The 11456-nt window shown below is 40.1% G+C and overlaps 1 protein-coding gene across 23 annotated transcripts; it reads left to right on the forward strand.

Annotated features, from left to right (window-relative positions):
• Window positions 1–100: 100 nt before the first annotated feature.
• LOC104443477 lies at window positions 101–11090 on the forward strand. 23 transcript variants are annotated; one of them, XM_039312916.1, is made up of 24 exons: window positions 106–905; window positions 1022–1285; window positions 1636–1759; window positions 1860–2002; window positions 2174–3218; window positions 5928–6029; window positions 7115–7256; window positions 7343–7444; window positions 7567–7638; window positions 7725–7826; window positions 7914–7985; window positions 8072–8173; window positions 8259–8330; window positions 8417–8518; window positions 8606–8677; window positions 8764–8865; window positions 8953–9024; window positions 9110–9211; window positions 9298–9369; window positions 9456–9557; window positions 9643–9744; window positions 9829–9918; window positions 9993–10082; window positions 10516–11090. In XM_039312916.1, exons 5-24 carry the CDS (start codon window positions 3138–3140, stop codon window positions 10809–10811), a joined length of 2049 nt encoding a protein of 682 aa, XP_039168850.1. In that variant the 5' UTR covers window positions 106–905; window positions 1022–1285; window positions 1636–1759; window positions 1860–2002; window positions 2174–3137; the 3' UTR covers window positions 10812–11090. The 23 variants fall into 23 exon arrangements, 21 of the variants coding, with proteins under 21 accessions (XP_039168864.1, XP_039168868.1, XP_039168863.1 ...); XM_039312917.1 differs by having other exon boundaries at window positions 2188–3218; XM_039312919.1 differs by lacking the exons at window positions 1636–1759; window positions 1860–2002 and having other exon boundaries at window positions 2188–2451; window positions 2948–3218.
• Window positions 11091–11456: the final 366 nt, after the last annotated feature.

The raw sequence follows: 11456 nt of genomic DNA on the forward strand, positions 1-11456 counted from the left end.
TTATTACCAATATTCAATATGCTGTTCTAGATAAATAGAAGTCACTGTGGTTCCCAAGAACAGATTTATTCGAGTTTGCACTGTTTCCATTGTTTCTTATAAAATGTTATTATGGACTCTCTCTCTCATGGCAACCTATGCAATTGGCAAAGGGAGAGGTTGCAACAGACGGGCAGAAATCGCCGGTCCATATCTCCCTATAATTGCCTACACCGGCCACGCACCGCTCGTCACCGACGACGATCCGATGAATCTGGCGGAGCAAACGGAGTTCGCCGGTGCAAAGGAATTCGACATCTGCTCTCCGATGCTCGACCCCTCCTCCCCGCCGCCGTTCGGGACCTCGGAAACGGAAGCGAGGTCTCCGTTGCGAGCGTACGTCTCTCGAAAGCTTCGTTTTCTCGCTCTGTCAATGGATTTTCGCGCTCGGCGATCGTCGTTCGCCGGAATATCATAGTTTCGCCTGGCTTAGTGGCACATGTGTTGCATGCTTGACGCATCTCATAGTCACCGGACGCTGTTGTGCGCTTTGGTTTATCAATCGTTGGGAGAAGACACGAGGTTCTTACTGTCTCGACGATTGAGAAATTGGAGAAGTTGTGCGGGCAAAGATGCTTCATGTGCTAGAAACGTAGTTGCAGTATCAAAGACGAAGCCTGCAAGAGGCCAGCCGGGACCGTTGATTTAAGAGGCGGATTTCTCAAGCAGCATTGTACTGGAAGTTTAGGGTTCTCAGGTGAAGCTGAGCTAGGAAATGATCTGTAAATAGGAGACGCTCGTGCGTCCTTCTTGTTGAAGAATTTCTGGCAGTCGCGGTTTGCAATGGCTTGCTGTGGACATTGATCTATTCATGTAGTCGTCCAAGTTTAATGCTTTGGGAAATTGTTCTGCAGCTTGAGTAATGTGTAATTCTCTTCGAGCTTATTCTCGTGATCTTACTCATCAAAAGAAAAATCACAATCTCTTTATATGATTGGCATTTTTGTGTTTGTTATTTACGTTTCTTTAATATTTGTTGCAGTGGAGTATTGAGTCCTTCCAGTGGAGATATGAGAATATGCCGGGAGGCATTCTTTCCCTCCCTCTGGGAAAAGAGTGCGGAGAAGGAGAAGATAATGCTGCTATTACTACTACAAATGGAATTTTATTTCCCCTTAAGTTGGTCTCCGGTCTTATAGACTCTAGACTATATATTAGCCTGTGCAGTTTCCAATGACAATGACATATCTTTCCACCGGGAGTCGAGACAGTTATGATTCTGGTTGGTGTCACAAACTACAATAAGGTAAGGAGAGGATCAGTCTTTTATTACCTTTGGAAGATGTAATGGTGGTTCAATAAAATCAATATTTGATCCTCAGATTGTAGTTGTAGTTATTTTCTTTCCTGATTTGTCCAATTCCTTATGATGATTGTTCAGCAGTCAGCACTACCGCTACTTCTTATAGAAGACCTTCTCAGTTCTTAATGCTTTGGGTTTAGATATCTCCTCTTGGTTGTCACGGGATTTTAAGTTGGCTTGGACTGAAATCTCCCAAAAAAAAAAAAAAAAGTGAATGAAGAAATGATCCTTAAAGCATTTGAGTGCTGAAAGACTTGTTTATGTTCTCACCGTTTGCAAAATGGATGGACAAGGGTCAATTGGAGTTCCTTCGGAATCAGACGATGACTATGGTGGATCTATAAGCTTCGGAGAGCGAAATGAGGTTGCTATTCTTGGGAAACAAAAAGAGCTACTGAATGACCGCCTTTGATTTGAGTTAGTCTCATGAACCCTTGAAGCAGACCACAAATGAATTTGTTTATAGAGACCTTGGTCATGAGAATCATTGACTGGAATCTTCCGTATTTTTTGCTAGGCTTGAAGGCCCAACACATGTTGAGCGTCGATAATCATCTGTTCTAAACTTCGAGAGGGTTAAGAATACTTAAGGACTTGGAAAAAGTTGAGATAGTACACATGATGAAGATTTTTATGTGATCCATGACTTTGGGTTGATGAGTAATTTTTCTTCATTCCTTGTTGCTCCTAGTAACAATAGACAGTTATGCTTTAGGTGTCTATTTGACGCAATCAAAGTGCTGATTTTAAGTCCTTTTAATCGTGGGCTGGTGAATTTAGTGTTGCCTAAGATCTTTGGCTGGCAAAAAATCTGGAACTAAGTTTTAGCAGTTTTTCTAAAGCAGGACGCATCAGGAGCTCTCACTTGATTGAGGAATGGCTGAAGCTGTGGAATTTCTATCTGGAGTACATTCTACAAGTTTGGAGTACTTATCAGGCATAATGAGAGGCCTACTTATGCTGTCTTCATGGGCAGTTCAAACATATTGGAGCTTTCTATCGGGGCCTTTATCTCAAGCAAAGTCAGTATTGGAGCTTTTCATTCCCCTTTTGGTCGGTACATTGGATGACTGGTCTTACATGATCTGAAGCATAAGATGCTGTCTGAGGTTGGAAAAGTTTTAGGAAGCTCTTGCATGGTTGTTACTTCATGGGCTTTTGTTATCATCATCAAGTTTAATGAGTTTTATTTTGATCTAAATGTTTGGCTAGTAGTAGAATTAAAGGATCCTCGGTGACATTATCTTGCCAAAATGAGATGTCTTGGTTGAAGTTTTATCTTTTCACTTTCGTTTTCTCTGACTGTTGGTATGCATGGCTGCCACTTGTTTGGTTTGATTTTGGTGGTTTGTGTTGGATATCCACATTTTTGCTTGTTTTCGCACGGGCTTTTCTAGCTGCCACTGTGAGAACTCTTAATTAATCAAGGTAGTTCTATATCTTCAGTTATTGTTCGCTTATCTTTTTCCTGGGAAAGTTAAATAGGAGCTTGCCCCCTTTTCTGTCCATTTTCTCCCGATTTCACCATATCGAGTTCAATGAAATTCTAATTAATACTGGAAATAAAATGGAAAATGCGATTGATAAATTCCTTTTCCTTTAAAGGCATGTTTTGGGTTACCATTCATGACAGATGGAGAAAGAGGGAACACGTGGTCGTGAGGCATATATGATATTTAAGCGTTCCTCTAACAGTGCCTCAATATTTTCGAAAGAGGGGTGAAAATTCATCACAGAGGAAGCGGCGAAGAAGAAAGCTTTGTTTGGTGGTAAAGGAAATCTGCTTGTTCCTGATATGGCTGATTCTGGTAGATCTAGAATTATCCCTGATGGCTGGATTTTCAAGCCCAAGGGCTGGCGTGGATCTGATGCCTCGGTAAACCTGTACCCTAATTCTATTCATTTTAATCTGTTTTGTTCTCAATGGTATCCCTATTGACCACAAACATGCTCGATCGACCACCATGTTGATTTATTAATTCATTTTGCTTGCATAAATTGGCATGAAAAGGTCCCTCCTGGATTTATATTTTTTTGGTGAATGATCAAATTTGTTTGACATGTTTGGTCAGATCCATTGCTTTGTAGAGCTTGTTTGTGCTTTTCAGTTATGCTTGAGGCCTCTTTTTCACATAAAGCAGTCAGTTTGGTTTTCTGATTAATGAAACTTGAGTTTATGCAATTTACGAAGGATTATTTCCGAAAACCTAGATCTGTGTGAATTGATTCTTAGTTAAGCAAATTTTTTTGGAAAAGAAATACTTCCCTTGAAAGTGTTGCGGTCGTAAATTTTTTAATTGTTAAGGCTTTACAAAAAAAAGAGAACGAAAATAAACGTTAGATTTTGGTCAATTGTGGACCCACATTCAATTTTTGAGCTGAAAGTGCTGTTGATGCGATTCCTGTTGGCTGTTAAAGTAGTGTGGGCAATACTTCCACAATAAAGTCAGTTGATCTTTTGCAAATCTAAGTCTCTTGAACACAATAGGTTTTACATCGAAAATGTTATTCTGTCATCAGCCTACTATTTAATTACATTTATTGAGACCTAAAAGTGAGATCTCAAACTTTCAGCTTACTCGATTCCGTTATTCTTTATTTGATGCCAGTTAAATATGTGGTTACCTTATGAGTTTGAGTTTGAACTGCAGCCATGTAATATCATAGTTCATAACAGGTGCTTTTTTGTGATTTATTACACTGTACTAATTGTGTACAGTTTTGTTGATTTAAATGAAACTATAGTTGAGAATGTGTTGGAAGTAATGCAGGTATCCTAATGAGATCCTCCTAAATTCTAGTCATGATAGATCAGTGATTCAGCAGCGTGAGTATCAAATTTAAACATTTTTAAAGTCAATCATTTCTTTCCTATATAAGAATGAGTATGATGACTTGCACATGAGCACACTGAAGACAGCAACTTCTTTAGAGTTTTGCCCTGGTTGCTGATATATCAGAATGTAGATGATGGCATCTCGTTGGAATATATCTAGGCCTAGTGACAAAGGTGCATGGAAAGTTAATAATCAAGATATGCATTTGGAGGAATCATGACAATGTTGAAGACATTAATGGAGGGAGTTTTCTTAAGTATCAGCTCCTATGACCTAGCTTCAAATGAAGAGCAGAAAGTGGGAGTGTATGCTTTGAGTTTTATTTCACCAAGATTGCATTTGTTTCACGGAAGATTCTGCTTCAATCAATTGAGAATATCCATCAGAACTGTGCTTTTTGCAATCGTGACAATGATAGATGCACTTTCTCCACTCGAGCTCACATCAGGCATTTTGGTCCTCACATAGTTCGACCCTCTTTATGACTTGAGAAGCTACTTTCACAGCTTTCCTTTGTTTTTTCATAACCAAGGGGCATGGCCGCATGAGGATGGTTATCTAGAGGCCCGTTAAGCATCTCATAAGCCCCACACACTGATTAAGTCTAGGCTGTAGCCTATTGAGGTGACAGTTCGCACAGTTGTTGGATTGGAAGGGGTATCCTACAAAGTTAAAGTAGTAGAATTGACTAGCGTAATTGATTCAATGAACTTGACCTAACTGCTTGTGATTAGGCTGGTTAAAATGATCGCAGAGTTCTTGTAGTTAAATGCAAAAATTAGGCCTTAGGAAATAGAGTTGTGCTTGTATTAGGGCAAGTCACAATGCATGGTTTCTATTCCCTACATTTGGGCTATTTATCCACACGTCTTACTTTGTCCATGTAGTGAGGTATTTCATGGGGTTAAAATTTGCTAACCTAAGGCACATTTCCTTTTCTTGTGATGAAAGAAAAGATCTTGCAGTTATGTTGTTATTTCTATTTTACAGCTCTGGATGTACACAGCATATTACTTCTAACCAGTAGTTTGATGCACGTGAATATTGGTATGGAATTAATCAACTACACACTCAAGAAAGAAGCTTGTCAAGTTAGCTTCCTGTACCAATGTCCATATGGAGTTCTTTTAGCTCTTGGTGCTGCCATCACCGTTTTGCAATGGTGCTGCAATCACTGTTTTGTAATGAAATATTCTGTTGCAATTGTGGTTACTGTAGGCTTTACCTAGACAATCATGAAATGTGTTTTAAATGATTAAGAAAGTATTATAAGTTTAATGAAATGACTCATTAAATTTGACTTAGCAGTAATTAATTGCTTCTGCAATGAAGATGAAATACTTAAAAAATAACTTTTGTGTTAAACAATTGTAAAGTTGGGAGAACTTTTGTACATATAAGCTAGAACAGTAGAAGTTGCAAAAGTATTCAGGTTGCAACTTGGGGATCAGCTTTCTAGTTCTTTTGCTTCTTGTGGTTCTGTTTCTGCTTTGGAAGGTTTGTCCCCTTGGAGGGAATGGAATGTGTTGGCATCAAAGGTCTCCAAACCTTATCTCATATTTTGGAGGCTAATGTCTTGTCCATTAGTCATTCAGTCCTTAACTTGTTGCTCTTTTTCACTCATTACCTTCTGCAGTTTATTTGACTTATTTTAGTGAAACTATTTTTAATAGAAGAAAGTTCTATATCTATGTCTCATCTGGTGTTAATTAAACTTGCTAATCTGCTTGATGTTTTCTCTATGACAGCATTACTTCTGTCCTGCCACAGGCCAAATCTTTTCAACCTATAAAGCCCTTATGCACTATGTGGAATATGCCAAAAAGGCAAAAGTTTCCATTTACGCACCGGTGAGTATGAGGTTCTTATGCTACTTTCCTCCTTTCTTTTTGTTTTTCCCCCTTTTTTGGGGTTGCTTTAATCCGTGAGATAAGATGCCTATCCGTTATGGTGGAGCATAGGCCTCATCCATAAACATCCTTCTGTAGTTGAGGGGAAAGAGTATGAACAAGAACTCATATGATGTAATACCATTCCGGATACTACATCTTTGCTTTGTTTCTCTTTTATATCAGCCCTTTTAAATGCATAAGCTTGGAGTATTGGGTGAGATTCAGATAAATTTGAATATTAAAGGAATTCCTCTATTGGGTATATGTGTTGCTGAGTGGTCTAGGAGATGTGATTTTTTTGGTAAATACGCATTTTAGATTCTGAATTTTGATGCATCATGCGTCATGCATCCAGTCTGATTGCTTTGGAGACCCAATCAGCTGTTGAATGTTGCTCTAATTGGACTCTCCTTTCTGCAATTATATCTGTAAAATAAGTGTGAAAAGCAATCTGGGGGAGTGAATATTCCTTGTGATTCTCAATGTATTTACAGACTGGATGATCAGTTTGCTTTCTTTATCCTCACTCGACTATGTGCTTTGGGAACACAGTTGGGAAGAAACTAACAGAGAGGTTGTAGTGTACTAGAAGTACCTCCTTGTAGATACCCACAGCTCCACACAAGGACCTTACTGCATTGCACCTTTATTTTGTTATCACTCAACTTTTTTATCTGCAATTACTTAGCTCAACTGCCATCAACTTAGAGCCACTTCGCAAGGCTTCCTTCCCATAGTAACTCTTGTATTACCAGCCGTGCATCTGGTCTGACTTTGATCTCAACAACCTACACAAAATCAGTTCAATGATCTATTAAAGTTACTTCCATTAGAAACCTTTCCTCGGTCCCAGGCTTACTCTGTGGCAAGAGATGGCCTTGCCTAATGGAGGTACCCTTTGAGCACTAGAACATCTGTTTAACTTTCATTTCCTAACAAACTCAAGACTTTCTTTTCTTTTTATTTTCCTCAAGACATCCAATTTTTTCTTATGCAAAAGTTTGTAGAACCAATGACATGGAGATGAGGTCCAAATGTTGCAGGACTTTGATGCTGATAATTCATCAGGAAAGAGAAAAGGTCGCTCGCGTACTAAGACCCATGTTTGTACACCAGCGACCAGAGGAGAAGTTCCAAGCAAAGGGACAAAGGCTACATCGGCAGCTCTTGAGCAGCTTCCCTCAGGTCACAGCTCAAAAATCATTTGCTGTCTCGAAGTGTAGATCTCTAATTTCAAATTTTCTGAAAAGATGTCACATGAAATTTATCAGATGTTGGTCAGATCACAGTTCCGAAGTCTGGAATAAGTGGAACATTTCCTCCTAAAAGTTGGGAAGAAGCATGCCTGCCAGATTCAAAGGAGGCTTCCCCAGGTTAGAATTTTGTATTTATGGGTGTTTTCACAGGTTAGAAAATTGATGTTGATGTGTGTCAATAAGAGATTGAAATTTTCGACCAAAAAAGTGACTGAAAAAGATCGCCCAAAACTGATCAGCCGTCAATAACATCAAAGTTTATCGCAAAAGGACACAGACTGGCTCAGGAGCTCTCAAGCAGCTTCCCTCAGGTTAGAGCTCAAAACCCATATGCTGTCTCAAATAGTAGATCTCTTGTCTCAATGTTTCTGAAAAGATGCCACATCAAATTTATCAGATGTTGGCCAGAGCAATGTTCTGAAGTTTGGAATAGGGGGAGGATTTCCTCCTAAAGGATGGAAGGAAGCATGCCCTGCGGATCCAGAAGAAGTTTTCCCAGGTTAGAGAATTGATATTGATGTGTTTCAATATGATTGAAATTTTTTACCAACAAAGTGACTGAACAAGATTGCCCAAAACTGATCAGCCGATGATCAGACGAAAGTTCCTCAAAAAAGGACACAGGCTGGCTCAGCAACTCTCAAGCAGCATCCCTCAGGTTAGAGCCCAAAATCCATTTGTTGTCTTAAATAATAGATCTCTTATCTCAATGTTTCTGAAAAGATGTCACATGAAATTTATCAGATGTTGGCCAGAGCAAGGTTCTGAAGTTTGGAATAGGTGGAGAATTTCCTCCTAAACTATGGAAGGAAGCGTGCCCGGCGGATCCGGAGGAACTTTTCCCAGGTTAGAAAACTGATATTGATGTGTCAATAAGATTGAATTTTTCGATGGATAAAGTCACTGAAAAAGATTGCCCAAAACTGATCAGCTGTCGATCAGACGAAAATTCCTTGCAAGAGGACACAGGCTGGCTCAGCAGCTCTCAAGGAGCTTCCCTCAGGTTAGAGCTCAAAACCCACTTGCTGTCTCAAATAGTAGATCTCTTATCTCAATGTTTCTGAAGAGATGTCACATGAAATTTATCAGATGTTGGCCAGAAAAAGGCTCTGAAGTCTGGAATAGGTGGAGAATTTCCTCCTAAAGGATGGAAGGAAGAATGCCTGGCAGATCCAAAGGAGGTTTTCCCAGGTTAGAGAATTGATATTGATGCACGTCAATAAAATTGAAATTTTTTACCAAACAAGTGACTAAAAAAGATTACCCAAAACTGATCAGCCACCAAGTTCACTAAAGTTTATCACAAAAGGACACAGGCTGGCTCAGCAGCTCTCAAGCAGCTTCCCTCAGGTTAGAGCTTAAAACCCACTTGCTGTCATAAATAGTAGATCTCTTATATCGATGTTTCTGAAAAGATGTCACTTGAAATTTATCAGATGTTGGCCAGAACAAGGTTCTGAAGTTTGGAGTAGGTGGAGAATTTCCTTCTGAAGGATGGAAGGAAGCATGCCCGGCTGATCCGGCGGAAGTTTTCCCAGGTTAGAGAACTGATATTGATGTGTGTCAATAAGATTGAAATTTTTGACCAAAAAAGTGACTGAAAAAGATTACCCATAACTGATCAGCTGTCGATAACACCAAAGTTACTTGCAAAACGACACAGGCAGGCTCAGCAGCTCTCGAGCAGCTTCCCTCAGGTTAGAGCTCAAACCCATTTGCTGTCTCAAATGGTCGATCTCTTATCTCAATGTTTCTGAAAAGATGTTACACGAAATTTATCAGATATTGCCCAGAACAAGACTCTGAAGTTTGGAATAGGTGGCGGATTTCCTCCTGAGGAATGGAAGGAAGCATACCCAGTGGATCCGGAGGAAGTTTTCCCAGGTTAGAAAAATTGATATTGGTGCATCAATAAGATTGAAATTTTCAACCAAAAAAGTTACTGAAAAAGATTGCCCAAAACTGATCAGCCATCGATCACACCAAATGTACTCTCCAAAGGACACAGGCTGGCTCATCAGCTCTCAAGCAGCTTCCCTCAGGTTAGAGCTCAAAAACCATTTGCAGTCTCAAAGAGTAGATCTCTTATCTCAAAGTCTATGAAAAGATAACACGTGACGTTTATCAGCTGTTGGTAACATCAAGGTTCCGAAGTTTGAAATTAGTGAAAATGTTCCCTGTAAAAAGCGGAAGGAAGCATACCCGTCGGATGCAAAGGAGCTTTCCCCAGGTTAGAAGTTAATATTAATGGGTGTCAATGAGATTGAATTCCTGACTAAAAAGGTGACTGAATATGATTCTATGAAACTTATCAGATGTTAAACAGACCAAAGTCCCAATGGTAGCAATGAAAGCAGAATTTCTTCCGGAAAGGAGGGAGGAAGCTTGTTGGCCAGATCTGAAGGAGCTTTCCCCAGGTTAGGGATTAAGATTTATTATTGCAGGTAAGATTAAAAAGCTAACTAAAAGGTGACTGACAAAGGTTGGATAAAATTTATCAGGGGGTGATCGCCCCAACGACCAGAGGTCAGCGTTAGGAGTAGAATATCCTCCCAAAAGGCTGAGGGAAGGTTATCTGCAGCTTTCCCCAGGTTAGAGATTAAAATTTATGGTAGTTAGTGAGAAGAAATTCCTTATTCCAAATGTGATGCATGAACTTTTTCAGCTGTAGATCAGACCAGCATTTGGAGCACGCCAGCTAGGGAGAAGCTTCCTCCTAGAAGAAAGAACTCCAAATTAGGGGCCATCGACGAGAGTAAGTGTCTGATCCAAAAAGTAGTTGGAATTTGAAAATATCATGTAAGATTTAGGAAGCTGTTATGGAGCAACCTCACTTGCCATAACCCAACTTAGATCTTTTGATCTCACTTTTTCACTCAAACTGTAAGTTCGTTGCTGGTTTTTGACCTCATAGTATTAAGGGCTCGGAATCTGGCGGTGATGAGATAATTTTCTTCAGTAGCAGAATGCATGGTGAGTAGCCATGTGCACCATGCGGCAATTGCAGGTTCAAGGATTATATTAATGGAGTCAAACCTAATCTCGTTTACAGCATCCAACTTCCCAATGTTGGAAGTGGGAACAGAAGCTGCATTAGTATATATATGTTACACAATGACTTTGCAATTATATATAATCACATACCAATTCATTAATTCTATTTCCTATGGGATAAACCACCTCTGCAGGTGAGGTAAACATCGGCTCAATGGACATGAATCCCATGGGGGATTTCGGTGGTGTTCAACAGTACATTCCAGTTGAAGGGGGCTCAAGCGAGACAGCTTATGACTGGACTTTTGTAGCAAATATTTTCCCCTTCCCAGCCGGGTCTGAAGCAGGTGAGGAACCCACCATCTCTGCCCTAGACAGTAGTTTCCAATGTTACATGGAGCCGAGCAGGCCATACATAGAGCATCAATATCACAGGAGAGACAAGAGCACTCGCCCGACTGTTGGGCAACTCAGGAAAAAGGCAACTTGAAGATAGCTTCTCTATTAGTGTTTGCCGAGACTTTCGACTGCCCATCTCTTGGACTTATTCATAACAAGAGGAGAAACTCTATTAATGTCATTTACCCTACCTGCTTTTTAACTTCTATCAGACATAAGATTTCTCTGGTAAACTTTATGCTGTTCCGGAGCTTGGCTTTCTCCAGGTAGACTTATTTAAGTAATCAACTATTTTGAATCCTCACTTCCAATTAGCTTGAAATTTCTGCATATGATTCTGACGAGTGGAACAGGAATAGGCCCTTGGTAATTCGGTATTCCGGTTCTGCTGGTGAAACATTTAGTTTCAATCTTGGGCAGCTTCGTCGGTACCTCATACTAAATCATTAAGCCTTTTCGTGGAGCAACATTTTCCTCTTCAAGCTTCAAATTTTTCTCTATTTCATGCATGGCTGACGATTAGTAATTTTGAGTTGCTCCTTGTTCGTCTTGTTTCGGCGATCGATCGATACTAGTATAGACCTGATCGACGGGTGGCTCTGGACGGGTCTTGGCCCGTAGAAAAAGCTCGGGCTCACTATGGACAACCATCTGTCCAAAACGGGCTCTAGATGAACTGGTTCATCATGCCGAAAGGCATTGTCCAAGCCCTCCTAAATTACGAGCGGGCTTGTAG

This window comes from Eucalyptus grandis, chromosome 5 (genome assembly GCF_016545825.1).
Source record: "Eucalyptus grandis isolate ANBG69807.140 chromosome 5, ASM1654582v1, whole genome shotgun sequence".
Classification (NCBI taxonomy): Eukaryota; Viridiplantae; Streptophyta; class Magnoliopsida; order Myrtales; family Myrtaceae; genus Eucalyptus; species Eucalyptus grandis.

Coding starts and splice junctions, on each gene's coding strand:
- LOC104443477 (XM_039312916.1), top strand. CDS start 3,138: ATGGCTGATTCTGGTAGATCTAGAATTATCCCTGATGGCTGGATTTTC. Junction 8,331..8,416: donor TCTCAAGGAGCTTCCCTCAG/GTTAGAGCTCAA, acceptor GAAATTTATCAG/ATGTTGGCCAGAAAAAGGCT. Junction 8,519..8,605: donor TCCAAAGGAGGTTTTCCCAG/GTTAGAGAATTG, acceptor AAAACTGATCAG/CCACCAAGTTCACTAAAGTT.